We start from the raw sequence: 17,260 nt of genomic DNA, 5'->3' as shown, positions 1-17,260 counted from the left end.
GACAGTATTGCTGCTATAATTTATCCTCTTGTTAGGAATCAGAAACAAATCACCTTCAGTCACATTTGAGTTCATTTTAGAACTAAATTGCAAAACTTATTCGTTCAATTATTTACTCTTAAGTTCAGAGCCTCTCCTAAGCACTGAAAATTCTTAAAAACAATAAAGGTTACATTGCAATTAAAAAAAAGAGGTTTGAAAATCAGACTATGCAAAAGTGCTATCAGCTTCCTTGATGTTATAACAAGAAACTTTTCAAAGAATATCTCAGCTCTTGGACTGGCCCAAAGCAGCTCAAGAGGTTGCTTTCATGAAGCTGATATTTATAAAGTTGGTCCTACTGTAGCAGCACACAGCAGATAAGCAGTGGAGTATGTCTGATAATAGAGCTATATGCTGGGGCAATTCAGTTCCTGCTTCTGTGATAAAGTGCAAATAGATTAGACCTGTGAGGTCCCAGATTAGTGCACGAGGAAAGCTCGCCAATGCAAATAAGACTGAAACAAGAACACATTGTTGGGATTTCTGCTAGTTAGCTGTTAATCAAGTAAAACATGGTATATTAGGGCCTTTTAACACGTTTTTGACATTTAGCCTTATGCAGCTGACAGATAAATTAGTCTTCTTTTGTGATTGACCGAGAAAAAAAAAGTTATACTGTTCATTAAAAAGATTAAATAGTGTTATGTTTAATTCATTGTAGATGAAAAAATCATTTGGGTAAATAAATCTTCAAGAAGCAGTTGCTGTAGAACTGAGTCTGCATATAACTAGGTGGAATCTGAATGGTTATTAAACTATTCAACTTAGTGGTGGCTGGCATTTTAATGTTAATATTCAAGAGATTAAGATTTTTTTATTATTTGTTGTTAGGAATAAACCTGAAGTTATTTAGTGTTCCAGAGAACCAGAGAAAGGTTTGGGTTGGAAGGGACCACCTTAAAGATCATCTAGTTCCAACACCTTTGCCATGGGCAGGGACACCTTCCACTAGACAGGGTTGCTACAGACCTCAGATCATCTTCATGGCCCTCTTCAGGGCTCTCTCCAGCATGTCCATGTCCTTGTGTTGAGGGCCCCAGAGCTGGATGCAGTTCTTCTCCCAGTGGAGTCTCACCAGAGCAGGACAGATGTGCAGAATCCCCTCCCTTGACCTGCTGCCCAGGCTGCTTTTGATGCAGCCCAGGACACCGTTGGAAAATGCATTACTGAGTTGAATATCTTTCTGTATCCATCACAAAACTAAACATATTCACGTCAGTGTAGATCTTCAATGAAGTTTCTGTGGTGTGTTACTCTTATCAAGTGTTTAAAACCTTGGACTTCCGATTTTGAAATCCAGAGAAATCTGGCATTGACTTCAATACCATTAACTCAATCATCCTCTGCTTCTGAAGGTTGTTTTTGCTAACTGCTACATAATGCAAAGAAATTTTATTCTGTCTTTTCTTAAAATGATTCCCGACTTTTCTATTTTGCAATTCTTTCCCTTTTTAGGAAAGAATAATAGAGCGTCTGAAGGAGCAAAGGGATCGAGATGACAGAGAAAGACTTGAAGAAATTGAATCTTATAAAAAAGAAAACAAAGACCTGAAGGAGAAAGTTAATGCTTTACAAGCTGAACTGACAGAAAAAGAGGTCAGTCTTTTCATAAAATCTCTGCTCTTCTGTCTGTGTCATTATGATGAAAGAAAGTGCATTAGGATTGCTCTTGAATCATTTTGAGTTCTGAAATTCTACCACCTCAGTGGTCAGCTTCTGAACTGCTGTTTTCTTGAGCGTTCTTCACAGTCCTCATTTGTACATAAAGGATTGCTTCAGGTTTTACACAGTTGTGTGTCATTGTCTCTACTTTGTCCTTTACCTAAGCCTCCACTGGGCTCAAATATTCCACTGCTGCTCCTGTTTCTGTTTGTCAGTTAGAGCAATAAATTTCAAAGTGTTTGTACCTCCAGGCCAGAACACCAGCTTGTCTGTATAATGAATGTTTCTGTGTTTCACTGCATTCTATCCCCTGTGGTTCCAGTTGGTTGTGTTCACAAAATGGTGTCTTTTGCTATCAATGCTTATCTTTGCGTCAACTTTTTGGGGAAGGGGAGGGGGAACAGGATCCAAGTGATTGCTAAGTTGGCAATAAGTTAGTGTCCTGGTGACTAGGAATTAACTTTTTACTCTTGGTCGTTTTTCAGTCTAGTTTAATCGATCTCAAAGAACATGCATCTTCATTGGCATCAGCAGGGCTGAAAAGAGACTCCAAACTTAAGTCTTTAGAAATAGCCATAGAACAAAAGAAAGAAGAGTGTAGTAAGTTGGAAGCACAGTTGAAAAAGGTAAGTTCCATCTTAAAACAAACAATCAGCAGAACAAAAATCAGCATCGCATACCCTCATTTTCAAATTATGATCTTATTTACTCTTCTGGAGTAAATCTAAAATCTAATCATCTTATGCTGTTTGCTGATGCTTGCATCAAATACTGCTTTTTCTCACGAGGTTTGTACCAAAGCCACTAGTGAGCCTCAGAAATTGTCCTGAATGCCTCTATGAGGGAATTCTGAGACTCTGCAGCACATAGTTGAACTGGGAGCAGGACATTGGAGGGAAAGTAGGAGGGCAGAAAGAAATCATCAAACCAGCAATTTGTGTGTATGTGAATTTATACCACTTTTAGAAGTGAACTGAAACGTTTGTGGTATGGGAAAAAAATTAATGGCTTGTCCAAGAAGTGCTGTACTTCCTAGTCCAAAAAATTCAGCTTCCAAAATGGAAACTCTAGCTAGGTTTTATTTTGATGTCTTTTTGGCTTTCTTGGTGAACACATGTTTGTGATAATTAAGCAAAATAATGCAAAGTCTATCTCAGCTGGCAATTCAGTATTTCTACTCAGCAAGTAGTGGAAGCAAGCATTTAAAGGAAAACATGCAAGTCCTGCATTTTATTTACATGGTTTTATTTAAATTGCTGTGTTAAACTAGTTTTTGCTTAAATGATTTGCAGTTTGTTGATACCATTGTTTCTTTGACCTTTCTCTGTGTTGTTTGGTAGTGTCTGCTCTCACTGTTTGAACACCAATCTCATTACGTATTTGATGGGTTTAGGCATTACCTTTGCCTTCTGCAATTCATGACTAAGTGTATGTCAAATGTTATTTTTTTTTAATATTGATATAATGTTTCATTTTCTAGAAAATAATATTTGTTCTGTGAATGTTACCACTGTTAGGATAATATTCTTGACACTCTTTTTACCCAGGTTGTTTAATCACTGCTCAGTGATTAAACATTGTTTCAATAGCCTGACCTGTGAAGAAGGTACTGCAAAGTATAAAGGATACCAGAGTGCAAACCTTATACTTCTACTCTTTTTTAATTCACAATGAATATGTGCAATTAGGTGCCTGCATTAGATGTCTAGTTGTGGAGAGGAAGGGAAGCTTTTTCAATAAACATATACAAGCAGAAACACAAATGGAAACACAAGTATTTTAAATGTCTGAGAGCTTATAAGTGCTACTGATGTCAGAATTAAAATATCCAAAGAAAAGGTTTCTCTGGAAGTCATTTAGTTTGGTTTTGTTTGTTAGAAAATAAGTTTGTTTACTTTACACTTCACTACAAAATATACTTCATTACAATCTGAAATATCTTATTTTCTTAATTTAAAGAAAAATAGTTAAAAGAACCCTGAAAGCACAGATCACTTAAAAAAACCTCATCAAAATCCTCTTGAAGGACTTGAAATTCTAAGTCAATCTTTTATGACTGTACATATAAACACATCATAGAGTCATGGAAAAATAAGCCCTTATAAAAGTCAGAGAGTGTCTGGGACGTCTTTCGTATAAAAAGGGAGTATGTTCCCTGTGAATAAATACAAAGGATTATTAAATGAAAGCTGAAAACATAATAGTTTTATTATATCATAAATACAGCATAAAGCCCCAATGGAAATTCACTCAACATTTGTAGGAGACCAGGTATTTCCACAATAAAATGTAGTTACAACCTTCTTTCTGGGCATGTTTAATTGAACAGAAACAGTGACTGTTAATGATAGTAGACTCCAAACAGTAATTTTCAATTCACATTTTCTCTAATGAAATACTTTATGTTCAAACCTGTAAATATCCTGTGTTAAAAGTAATTGGTCCCCAGAAAACCACCTTCCCCATGTTTTCACTCCTTAGGAAACTAACTGAAACAGAAATCAGGGTTACTCTTGCACATGTCTGAGTTGGAGTAGGAGGGGACATCAACATAGCTGGGAGTAAATTAACCTGTGTGTCCCATAAGTGTGCTTGGGTAGGAACATTAACCACTACAGGAGCTGGAAGGACCAGGCACATTTTATATCTCTCTTTAAAAGTGACTCCAAGGGGCTGTCTCGTTGAAAAAAGTTGAATGTAGTTTGCACATTACTCCTCTCTAAAAATATCGTAGAGAAGGTACTTTCCATTATGGGACTGCAAAATAATTGTAGTACAATGTTGATTTATATGTCTTAACAGGTTATACTAATAAATATAAGGATAGAATTCTGTGCACACTTGCTAGGAGTTAGTTTTCCACGAGCACTGATGGTAGAAGTGCTAGGTCTGAAAGAAAACATGCACAAGAGGCAAGTCCAAACTAAATCTGTAAATAAAAAAACAACTTTTAGAGTTTCTCTTCCCTGATTTCCCCTGCTTTCTGCTTTTTGGAGATAAAAATATTCATTTATTGATAATAAAGATGGTTTTGATTGGGTCTGATCAGATCCAAATATTTTTCAGTATTGCATAACTGGATTGTTTGCATTTCAGCTAGAGAAAATATGCTGATTCTAAACCACTGGTTTACACAGTAAGCATATTTCAAAAATAATAAATAAGATATTTGTAAAATGTAATTCTTCCTGTGACTGTGCTACATTTTGGTATACAAATCAATGTTTAAAATTATAGACATGCTTATTAAACTTTTTGTGACAAAGATTGTGGATTGAAATTCATATAATGAAAAAAACCAATAAATCATAAATACCAGAGAATGGTCAATGCTTTTCCCCCAAAATTCCGCAGATTTTTGTTGACTTACTTTGTATTGCTACTAGTGAAAGAACAGCAGGAATTACCTAATAGGTAGTGAAGTGTTTTATATATATATGTGTATATATAATCTTTATTATCCACTCTAGAATTTCCTCCTTTTGTTGTTTTTCATTATCTTAAATTTACTTGCTTACTGACATATTTGCAGTTGCCTAAAGTACTTTTTGCCAAGCTGTAGTGTTCGAAAGTCATTCTGCATAGAAAATTCAGTCTTGTGTTAAACAAAAGGAAAGTAATAAATTTAATGATACAATTTAATTAATCTTTTATTATTACCGTCTTTGAAGCTTTGGTGATAAATTGCAGCCTCAGCCAAAAGCACTTCTCGTGATTCATTGCTTGAGACCAGCACTTAATGTATCATCAAAAGTGGACACCTTTCTTTATTTCATGGGTTATTTAACTTGAGAAAGGGAAAGTAACACAAACCTTAAATTTCTTACTCCAGCTATTCTTTTTTAGGAGCCAAAGTCAACATTTATGTTTCCCCAGTGCCTCTCACTTTCACCAAGGAATGTTTAGAATCTTAAATTTCTACTTTTTTTTTTTAATGACAAGTTCTTCTGTGCAAATGCACTGGTTTTGTTGAGCTAATGCTGTTTTCCTGGATCTTTCCTTCTTTTCCTGTCTGTGCTTCACTCCCTACCAACTTTGCAATGTAGCAAGCTGAACAGTTGTTCAATCAGATGTACAATCCAGTAAGTTCTTTTTTAAAATGCCCGCTGTAACATATGAAAGCATGAGGATCCATCCCCTTACTGTGTTGTGCTCTTCCTCTGTGGAGCTTTGCAGAACACTTCTGATGCTCACTATGCTATATTCATTGTATCCAAATAAATGAACTTTGTGGACTTTAAGGCTGTTTTAAGAATATGAAATGCCTTAAATAGGTACACGCTGTGTTTCTGAGAAAGCAAACACTCTAGCCTTTAGGTCCTCAACTTTTCCATTAGAAAAAGCATGCAGATTTTATTTATTTTGGTTTTGGTTTTTTGCTTTGCTTTTTAATTCCTCTTTCTGCAGTACTTTATTTGATCCTTCAAACTTAAATAACTCCTAATGTGTTCAGTTTTATCTTCAGTGACTGAGTTGATTAGGTTAATAACAGCATCTAGGAAATGACTGGTACTATTTCCAGTCATTTCTAGTCCATATGACTAAAATAGATCAGCTCTACTCATGAAAGACTGTATACATTCAGCATATATATATTAGGAACATGGAAACTTTGTATTTAAGCAAAGAAAATGCTGAAATATAAAATTATTAATGCAATGGGCAGTTTTTGCGAAAGCACAGTATTGTTTTGGCTTGTTTAGCATAAATATTCTTGCCAGTGTGTGCTTTAATTGCATAATATCTCCCATTCTGACTTGACTGTGCTCCTTTTCAATTTGAGGAAGAGCAGCAACAAACATTCTCTCTGCAAAGAACAGTTTCCATTTTTTTGGCAGAGACTGTTACATTTAATGTGCTCTGAGCATCACAGGGCAGAAAAAATGATGTCACTGTAATAGCAATTTACAGGCTATAGTTTACATAGTAATCATAGTCGGAATTACCATGTAATTGGGATAGTACATCTAGAGGAACTGGGTTTGTAGCTGAAGTAATGTGATACTGTGCATTAGAGAAGGCATTGCCATCACTGAAGTCAATGGGAGTCTTGCCATCAGTGTCAGTGGATCAGGATTCCGCCTTTGGACTCTGTCATGGGTAGGTTTTGTAGCTTCTAACCGTGCAATGGATATGTCATGGCTTACATATGGGGAAAGAGAGTCCCACAGAATGTGCTGTATTTACTTTTAAAGTTATTGGTTAGCTGGTTTTAGAATTCAGTCATAAATTGTAGCGTAAGTAGCATCAAACCTGGTATTGTCACCTCTCCCCTCCAGCACACTGCTGGTGACAGAGCTTGTCCCTTGGAATAATAAACCCCTTCTTCTCTGTATCATCTTGGTTCACCTTTGTGGTAGTTATGTTTCTATTCATATCATTTGCACTCCTACTGTGCTTGTCTTTTCCAGATTTTAGCTTGATTTTCATAAATGCTTGCCAGTCATTACCTCAGTGTTAGCGACTCTGCTGTATAGAATTTGTTTATTCCCTCCTAGTCTGTTTGTCTGCAGTATTCCAAAGTCAGTCCTTTTCTTAAATTCTTTTCCACTGCCTTTACGTGCTTAATTTTCCAAAGGACAGCCTGTTGGCAGTTCCAAAATAATGGATGCTAGATCCTTTTCTTTTGGCACCAGGCAGCAATCATAGTATATTGACAAGATGATTTTGTTAAATAAACTTTTCTTGCTCGTCTTCTTTCTTCTCCTACCTTTTTATATATATATATATATTTACATATATATATATATATAAATCTACTTTTAACAACGTGAATAGCAATGATTCTCTTCTCACCCCAAACCAACCAAGGCCTTGAAATGAAATCATGATTTGACTGAAGTGAATGGCAGCATTTTCTTTGTGTTCCACAAGGCCAAGATTTCACCTTTGTCTTTGAGATAGCGTGATAGCAGTTACTTGATACCTTTTTTTTTTGTACTCAAAATCATTGATACTTTATTTAACAGAATGTTTTATTGACCTTTTTTTTTTTTTTTTTTTTGCTTGAGAATCATAGTTCTAAAAAACTCAGATGTCAATGTAATCTGAAAATACTGAAGTTTTCATGCTCATTTGTTTACATGTGTCAGAGCAATAGCAGCCAATCACTGAGTGGACTTTTAGCCCATGCAGTAATATAGCATTTTTTTGGTGATTGAATGTGTTTTTTGTGCTGTGTCACACAGGTATTGACTCCAAGACTTTCATTTTTTGCTGAATCTAATGTTTCTTAAATACAGCAATGGCTAGAAGTGTTTTATTCTTATATACATTTGAGTACCAAAGAGGAGATGATACTAAAGGGGTGTAAATCCTGCATGCTCTATAGCAAATGATTTCCAGTTTATTCACCTGTAAGAGGGAATAGAAGTGAACATTTCTTCATGTTTTGAAAGATGAACTTTTTGAAATACCTAATGAAATTTTGTGTAAAATTGATTATAAGAAATTACATTATTGCCTTTGGACTGTAATGAAAATATAATGCTGTACTTTAGAGTTCAGGTGAACCTTTTTCTGAATTACTAAAGACTAAATTTTCCTAAATCCTTCACCAGAGCAATGTCAGATTAAAATTCAGAGTACCTGCAGAATCCTCTCTAAATTACCTACAGTAATCCCTGAAGTTAAATAAAGTCCCCATGAATTTTAAGGAGACAAAAAAATTAAGGTGACAGCAATCTATTTTTTTATTTGTTTATCACTTAAAGTAATAAAATTTGAAGGATCTTACAAAGTAATTTCTTGCATGTAAATTCTGCTGTTCATTTTTTTTTTAAATCAAGTATTTGGTTAATTTCTGTGTATGTTTGTGTCTGAAGCTTTAAAAATTAAACATTATATCTATCCATCCATTTCTGTTATGCAGAACAATGCATGTATGACTGTACCATAAGATTTTAATAGACTAAATAATTCATGTTGCATGTCTGTGCCATCCTCTTACGGTGTTTCTGTAGGAAATTTGTGGTTTACATAAGGAAATGTTACTTTACTTCTGAAGTATTTGTAGTATTTATTAAGCAAATATCAGAACAGATACATAATTATTGTAAAAATCTGTGAAATCCTAATGGTAGAGTACTATGCTATTTTTATTGAATTGTAAAAATAACATACAATAATGCAGTCACAAGATAGACAGAAAAGACATCATAAACAAGTGGTCTAGTTTGCAAGTAACCTAATCTGCACACACAGGAATTATCATTTGCAGGTACAGATTTAGAAAGCTCAAAGGTATGCATGGACCAGTCACTCTTACCCATACAAACCCAGTAAAAACAGAAAATGTGTTCTTTCCAAGAAAACAGAGAACTTAGGGAGAAAAGTGGGACAGAAATAAAAAAAAGAAAAAGGTATAGAAGAGAGGACAGCAGTAATAGGCAGAGACTTTCTGATTCATGTAATAATCTTGTAGCTTTTGGCTGCACATCCCACAACTATGGGATGGTAGGAGTACCACAGAAAACATAAGAATTGAAAACACTTGTGCAACTTAATGTTGATTTCCTTACCATGCTGGTGAGCAAAGATTAAATGGCTTAACTCAGGAATAAAAGTATATCTATTATTCCAAGTGATGATTTACTTATCAGCAGTGCAGCAGGTAATTTGGTCAGCACATTTCTGAGCTGCTGTGTGACAGGAATCTTCTGTGGTGGTAGAACATTTGGCACCTTGCATTAGTGACACTTTTGTGTTCTTGCCCAATTATGTATTTTCCTCATAGAAAAAAAAAAAAGCTTCTCTTTTCTCCATTACTTCTTACCCTGGGTTAAGACAAGGGTAGAGTGTATGGGGAAAAAAGGTTTGGGCTGAAGCTGAGAGTTCCTTTATGCTAAAGTGAAGACTGCTTAGAGGAAGGAAGGTGAGTAATTTTCTTCTTTATGAAATGATGGAAGCAAGGCTGGTACATTGGTTAATTATAGGCTAAAATAGAGGGAAGGGAAAGAAAGGTGGCAGGGAAGAATATGAAAGAGTGATAGCCAGTAGAGGGGAACTGTGCAATTCTGGATTTACCCTTAGGAAAGCAGGAGAAATCTGAACAATAGGGAACAACACGCTTTTTGCACAAGTTTCTTAGTATCTTAACAGTGGGAGTTGGGTTGTATTTCTAGAGTGAATTTACCATTGTCAACCTATAGAATTATTCTTATTTTTATTCCTTGGAAAATAACACAGTGACAAAACAGTGTGTAATATAATAGCACTGATGGATAATTGAAGTGCTTTGCCGCTGGAAATTGGTGCAATCTCTCAAATAATTGGCCCCGAGTCTGAGTCTTACAGTGACTTCAAAAATTACAAAGTTAGTTGAAAGTAAATTTCTTGATACAATTAACAGCTAGTATAAAATAAATCCAAGTTTATTGTTAAAGCAGGAAGATTACGAGGCTGAAAAGGAATCTGTTCCTAGCATCTCATCTGAACTGTTGAATCAAGATACTCCTTGAATGTCACCTTTAAACCAGCTCTGTGTTAGAAAACTCCTGCATTCAGGACTGGAGCATGTATTATTATCCAAAACAGAATTTGAAGAGCAAGGCCAGTAGGTTTAGTAGCTCCTCATGTCGTTCCCTTGGCTTCTCCTGGAAATGAAATATTCCTCTGAATAAAAATCTCAAGCAGGATAAATAAAACTTCAAATCTACTATCTTTTTCTTATTATCCTCATGCTTAAATGATATGTTACATGCAACCCCCCTAAGTTTCTTCCCTAGTAATTTGAATTTATTTGTTGTATTTATGGTAAACTCAGACTTGTTTTTTATTTATACAGAAAATTTTATCCATTGCAAAGAATACGAACCTTCTAATATCTGTAGTTTATATTAATTCTTTCCTAAACATGCATGTTTCATTTTGATCTGCATTTCTTTCATTGCTTGCTTGCATTGTCTATTCCCTGAAATTAAGAAGAATAAGTAAGTCCACGTCTTCTCGGCGTAATAAGATAGTTGGAGGACCTTCATTTTCTAAATATCATGAATTTCTGTAAAAATCCTGTATGTTATCTGAATTTTCTATGTTTAATGTGCACTGCCTTAAACTACTTGTTTTTTCCTTGCCTGCTCTTTCAAGATGCCAATTAGGAATAATGGGAAGCAAGGGGTAGGCTAAGCATTGCAGTGCATTGTTGTTTCCATCTGTCTGTGATTATTCCAGCCAACAGTTTAAAGCACTTGGTGCCAGATCCTGCTCCCATTGAAGTTAATTGGTTTTTTGCCATGAGGTTTGGTGGGAGCTGGACTGGGCTCTGCACTCTTGTTGTGTTCCTTGCGTTCTCTCTTGTCTGTGACACCGCCACCCATCCATGCATGTGTTTGCCAGGTTTGTGCTGTTTTCACCGATGGGCTTGTTCCTCTGATGTTTCAGGTTAAGTATTAATGATGAGACAAAAAGGATTATTGGGTAAAATGTCTGCTGAAAGCAGCTTTTTTAGTTTATCGGTTTGCCTTTTAAAAACAGCACTGCATTAAAACAATTTCTTTCTTTTAAATTCTTTGTATCAAACTGCATTTGAGACATCTGGCGATACAGATATATACAATATGTATATATGTATCTGTTTTTTTGTATATATACATGGACAAATTGTGTATGTATATATATGGGGAAAGAGAATATGATTTGTTAAGAAGTTGCCTATATATTTAAAACACTTTAAGAGCTTACTGTGAATTGAATGAATTACAAGGTGATTTTTTTAATTTGAAAAAAAAAACCTTAAAATATAGTCACTTTAATATGTAAAAAAAAAAAATCCCTTAATAAATCCCCTCCCCCTTCAGGATGCTAGAATTTGACTAAGAAGATATTTTAATTTCTTTTTATAATGCTTCTGTAGAAAAGAGTGTCATTGGACAGAAATACCCATAATCCTTTTTAATGAAAAACTTGAACTCCGAGACTGAAGAAGTGAAGCTCTTAAAGCTATTGAAATTATTGTCATCCTTATTTTTTTTTTGAAATATTATTCTGAAGGCTCATGAGGCTGAAGAGGAGGCACGGATGAACCCGGAATTTGCAGACAGAATCAAACAGCTTGACAAAGAGGCATCGTACTATAGAGAAGAATGTGGCAAAGCTCAGGCTGAGGTTGACAGACTTCTAGAAATACTCAAGGAAGTAGAGAATGAGAAGAATGACAAAGATAAGAAAATTGCTGAGTTAGAAAGGTAATGTTTGTATTGTCTTACACTGAGTGGCATTTTTGCTTAATTGATCTTCATTTCAGAGCAGAGTCTGTTTTTTAACAGAATATTTGTTATGCCTTGTAAAATTGAATCAGAAATGAAAAAAACAGGCTACTTGATAACTTCCATCTCCTGTCTGCTGCCTTTGGAACAATTTAAGGTTTCCATTTTTTAATACTCTTCATAAAAGGAACACATGTAGGAAAAGTCATGTGCAATTCATAGGGACAACAACCCTCCCAGAAAACCATGTTGGGGAGCAATCCTGTCTTTCTGGTAACTGGTGAATCAAAACTGTCCCCACACGTTTCTTCACTGTGAACATCATCACTAATTCTAAGAGGTCCTGAAAAGTATTGGTGAGTATTTCTAACCTGTCTCATGACTATTTAATAATAGTTGTAACTATTTCTCAATGTTCCTGTAGTCTTTTGACTGCTTCTAAAGAATATTTTCTGATGTCAACCAGGCGGTAATTGTCTTATTTCTGAGAAGGTTGTACAGTCTTTCCTTAATGGAGACAGGTGGGTTTTGGGATCAGCTGTCTCACGCCCTTTGTAATTAAATAATTCTTGGAGCCTTCTCCCACGTGGTTTGCTGCTATTTATTTATGAGCCTCTGATTTCTTTGTTCCTTTCCTCTACTTAGCCACTCTTACTTAAATGAAAGAAGGAGGTTTGTTTTTTTTTTTTCCAAATGCTTTATATAATTGTTTTATTGTGATAAAGCCAGAAGAAAAGTGTTTCATGGTTCCGAAAGAGAAGTTTAACTGATCTCATTGTTGTGATCATTGCTATAGTTCCAGTCAAGACAAAGGACTGCTCTGTCTCAATAAGAAGTATTACCAGCAAAGAGGGGAAGATCTGTGGGAAATGTTAGTTACCTTGGAGGGTGGAAAACAGCCAGCTTGGAAAGAAAGAGGTGTAGAACACCTTTTACTGACAATGACTTAAAAACCTTCACAGTTATCTGCTGCCAAAACTTATTTTTCTCTGCAGACATTTGGCAAAGTTTAATAATGGTTAATTGTCATGAAAATGGAGACCTCAAATTTAAAGTGAAAAAAGATTTGTACTCAAATTAGAACTGATTGTTTACAGGAGGACAGCTTCAGTTTGCAGTTGCCTCTCTCACCACATCAGAAAGCATTTAGAATGCTCTAGTTTTTGCACCTATTTTAATGTGTTCTTAAAGAAATAGTAACTAATCTCCTTGCACTGTAAAACCTACTGAATTAATAGTGTGACACCCGCCTCATTAGTAGGCATGCTAAACTTTTATTCAAGATAATTTTAAGACATTTATTAAGTAACAATCATGTGTTGAATTTTTGAATATTAAAGTGCTAATTAAAAGATGATCATGATTAAGTGCTGAAGCTTGAATATTTTATGGAAAAAGAGATAAATAATTGATAGAGACTTATTTGAATTAAATTGAGAATTGATTAAAAAGCAATAATTACAAAGAAACAAAGAACCAAGGGATCCAGAGATATTGCTACAGCATCGTCAGCATACAACCTGTTCTTATTGTCTGAGAACCCTGTAATAGGTTATGCAATGGACAGAACTTTCTATTTTTGTACTCTTTTTGGTTTTTTAAAAAATTCTGTGTACTCTTACCAGTGAAATTTTGGGACACCAATTTCTAGTCTGTTGCTGTTTTATCAGGGTGTTGATCCTGACATAGCTTTTCAGAAAATAATGTGGTACTGCTGAGTGGACACAGACTTTTTGAAGAGGATACACTGTACTAACAATGTGATGAAGTAGTTAAACCTTGCTATGAACCTTTAAGTACTTCTGTAATGCTTGCAGTATGATATCTGTGCAATGACCAGCTAAAGAGAGGAGCAGTATGTTGGAATTTTGGGACTCATCACGCTCTCAGATTTCTTTTTGAATTCTCTTATCTTTACTGCAGTTTCTCAGTTGATTTTACTTATGAGCAGCTTTCAAGATTAATTCCAAATTCCTGTACACATAGTGTAAATATAAGGTAATTATTGTAAACTAGGAAAAGAAAAAAGAATTAACGTAAAAATTATCTATTGTTGATTTCAATGACAAGTTACTGCCATTACTTGCTAATGGAGTCTTAAAGCTGCTTTCCAACACGCCTAATCAGGGTCTTAAAATTGTTGATTGGTTGACTAAGGCTGGCAATCTGCTGGCAGTATGAAGGTGTAACAGGGAAATATTTTTTTGCAAGTGAGTATCAAACCTCTCTTACTAATCAGGTTCCCTTTAGGTTTCTCTAAAATGTAATTGATCTTCTCTCTCCTTATTTTGTAAAACCATTGCCGAAAGATCTGTATTTAACTGTGGCACCTGTTGGTATCCCCAGAGAATGAACTTTGATGTTCAAATTCCCCTTTCTAGGGGTTTAGGTGGAGTGTAAATTGCTGTAACATTTTATGAAGAACTGCCACTTTTTTCTTCTTGTAATGACTGTTTGATTGGCTCGTTATTGAAGGGAAGAGGTGGAGCCAAAGCTCAGTTTACCCGATTTATGGGAATAAAACATTGCAAAAATGACCTCAACTTTAACAAATTCAAAGATGTTCTTTCCTTCTCGTCCCACTAGAAATATCTGCTTCGAGATATGGGCAGTTAAATTTATAAGGGTTTGCTATTTGGCAGATGAACATTATTAGTAATTATGGAGCAACCTTCATATGAATGGTAATTCTTTTGGTTTTAATGTGATTTTCTTGGCTCAGAAACTGTCACACTCCTCAGTTGCATCACTGCAGATTCATATTATTGCTCATATATAAAAACACGTGGGTCTGTTTCTTAAATTACTCTCTCTATATTAATTTTGTATTTTCCAGTTTTTTATTATTACATAGGACAACCAGTTCCTTCTTTTATACTCAAGCTGTTGTTCGATAATTTCTATTGCATTTTTCATGATTTATCTGTTTATAATTAAAAAAGGTTAAAATTAAATGCAAGATATTGCATTCAGTGTGTAATGTACTTCCGTTAAACTTAGCTTGATGTTTTTCTTTGGTTTTCTTGGTGAAGAAATGTAGTGTGGGTGTTTGTTTTTTTTTTGTTTTAATGATGCAAATGAAACTGGATATGATAGTGATAAGCTCAAATTTTAATGCAAAGGACCTAGCCAAGGAGAGGGAGCTGCAGCTGAAGCTGAACTGTCAGGGCTGAAGGAGTATGTTGTTTAAAGCTTTTATTATTGGTGTTAGAATGGGAAGTATATTTATGAAATATGATGGGGAGTTTGAATTGTGAAATTAAGTGAAATACAATAGCATAAAATGCATGTTGGTGAAGCTGGGACCAGTAAGACTGCCTGCTGTAAACTAAGAATAATCCTTGGTACAGTTTAGGAAGAGAAAGATTGGGTGAATTTGCTTATGGCTGTGTCATTATGAGTCATCTAAATAATGATGCAGACGTCTAAATAATGAGGAGTGAATCCTGATATGTCAGAATAAGTGTCTTCAGTGAGGATAGGAAGGTATTAATGTCATAAGGTGCTAGCAAGGCTCCATGTGGAACACTGCTGTGCACTTCCCATCAGTCATATTCAGGGAAGTTGAATTAAAACTGGAAACCGGTGCGGAGAGGGCTGGTGAGATAATGATGGGAATGGAGTGCTCGTGTCACAGGAGGGATGTAAACAACAGTGGTTTATTTCTCTGGAAAAACAAGGGCTCAGAAGGGAAGTTTGTTCTCTGTAAATATATGAAAGGGTAAGCACTGCAGTGAAAGAGTGTGACTTCAGTAAAAGAGCACTGGCACGTAATACAATATAAATTACCCATTAGTAAATTTAGACTGAAAAGAGAAATAAAGTGATGACAACATGGTGTAGCTTGAAAAATCTTAGATCTGCTTTTCTCCAGTGATATGTTAGATAGTGGTCATTTACTTGATTGAGTGTAGCTTCTCAGCAAAGACTGCAATAATATGAAAGCCCATTAAAAAGATTGTACTAGCTATGAGATAAAACTTGTTTGTTTTTAAACAAGAGGTTTGTTTTTTGTTATCTACTTCTCATATGCAGTGGTAAGTTTAGGGTAATAACATTATAGACATGCATTTAAGCTCTTGGGCTGTTCAGACTTCAATTAATTAATTTTGAATTGATTTGGATTTGAATTCTGATGAAGATAAGTCCACACAGCACTGACAATTCATAGCATAAGTGACAAAACACCAGCATATGGAATAATTCCTTTTTAAAAAAAGGACTTTTAGGGCTTTAAAAAATGTTCCCTATCCTAAGTGCACAAAAAGCTGTACATTAGTGACAGATCTAAGGACTAGTCTAGCTGGGTGGGGATTTTTTCGTCTTACTTATTTGAAAGGGCATGTTAGGTATTTTTTAACAAATAAGTTATCAAACATCAGAATATTTTCAGTGCTGAAGTATTAGTCTGATTCTTCATACTGAATTAAAAATTGACTGTCAGCATTAGGAGGGGCTGCATTTCTGGGGGCGTGGGTGTCAAATCTCTGTCTTTGATTATTAGGTACAGTGCTTCGTGAACTTCTGAATGGTATCTTTGAACAAGCTGCCAAATTGTTCAGCTGCTTTGGCTTCCATGGAAAGGTTTGATGAATGAGGGTCACTAAGCCAATGTTAGTTCAAATAAAAGACTTTTTGGTATATGGTGAGACGTTTGTGTTGCAGCAAATGCTATCAATATTCACCCAATTTATTTTTTCTGTTTGGTGTGTGCATGCATTTGGATGGTTATAAATATGGATGGCTTTCCACCATTCACAAATGACAAGATGCTATTTTACTTTAAAATTTCTGTTCTCCTCAGTGCACAGCAAGGATATAGCTCTTCAGAAATTTTATTTTACTTCTTGCTTTTCCTTCCCTTTCTTTTTTTTTTTTTTTTTAATTATCTGCTAATATAACATCTGCTTGTTATATTTTTAAAGAACTAATGTGTTCCTCCCTTTATTCTCTTTTGCTGTCTTCCTCCCTATCTGTTTTTCTCCAAACTGCTGCTTTCATCCCTACTCCAACCAGCTTGACTTCCAGGTCAGTATTTTCTGCTCTCCTACTTAATGCTCCTTCCACAATGAAGGTTTTCATTGATGCTTCATTTATTTGGCAATTTTGATTTCAGAGAAATAACTTCTGTTTGTATTATGTTGTCTTTATTCTGCTTGTCCCTTCTGTGAAGTTTTTGGTCATTCCATTTCTAGATCAGAAACTTTACAGTAAGTGAATGCTTTTCTCAAAACTCTGTAAGAAAAAAATGTTAATTAACAACATATTCATATGTTGTTTTGTATGAAGATTTTTTTCTTTCAGTTTTGCTTCTATTATCTTTGTTTTGGGAGCTCAACACCGGGAGTAAC

The 17,260-nt window shown here is 35.1% G+C and overlaps 1 protein-coding gene and 1 long non-coding RNA gene across 2 annotated transcripts in view; one reads left to right on the top strand and one right to left on the bottom strand.

Moving 5' to 3' along the window:
- LOC113991671 (ERC protein 2) overlaps positions 1 to 17,260 on the top strand; it is a gene marked incomplete at its 3' end in the record, with an annotated part of 185,979 nt that overhangs the window by 157,448 nt on the left and 11,271 nt on the right. The window contains exons 10-15 of the mRNA XM_039379342.1: positions 1,498 to 1,638; positions 2,190 to 2,330; positions 5,751 to 5,786; positions 10,792 to 10,821; positions 11,695 to 11,888; positions 16,926 to 16,937. Of these exons, the coding sequence (XP_039235276.1) occupies positions 1,498 to 1,638; positions 2,190 to 2,330; positions 5,751 to 5,786; positions 10,792 to 10,821; positions 11,695 to 11,888; positions 16,926 to 16,937 (554 nt within the window). The remainder of the gene's footprint in view (positions 1 to 1,497; positions 1,639 to 2,189; positions 2,331 to 5,750; positions 5,787 to 10,791; positions 10,822 to 11,694; positions 11,889 to 16,925; positions 16,938 to 17,260) is intronic.
- LOC120322883 lies at positions 10,056 to 10,612 on the bottom strand. Its single transcript, XR_005562834.1, has 2 exons — positions 10,520 to 10,612; positions 10,056 to 10,298 (listed from the first exon to the last, which is right to left on the bottom strand). It is a non-coding gene; the product is annotated as an uncharacterized LOC120322883 (long non-coding RNA).

The sequence above is a fragment of the Pipra filicauda genome, unplaced genomic scaffold, assembly GCF_003945595.2.
Source record: "Pipra filicauda isolate LSUMZ 115617 unplaced genomic scaffold, ASM394559v2 scaffold165_size2600900_pilon, whole genome shotgun sequence".
NCBI lineage: Eukaryota > Metazoa > Chordata > Aves > Passeriformes > Pipridae > Pipra > Pipra filicauda.
This window is presented reverse-complemented; position numbering and strand designations above follow the sequence as displayed.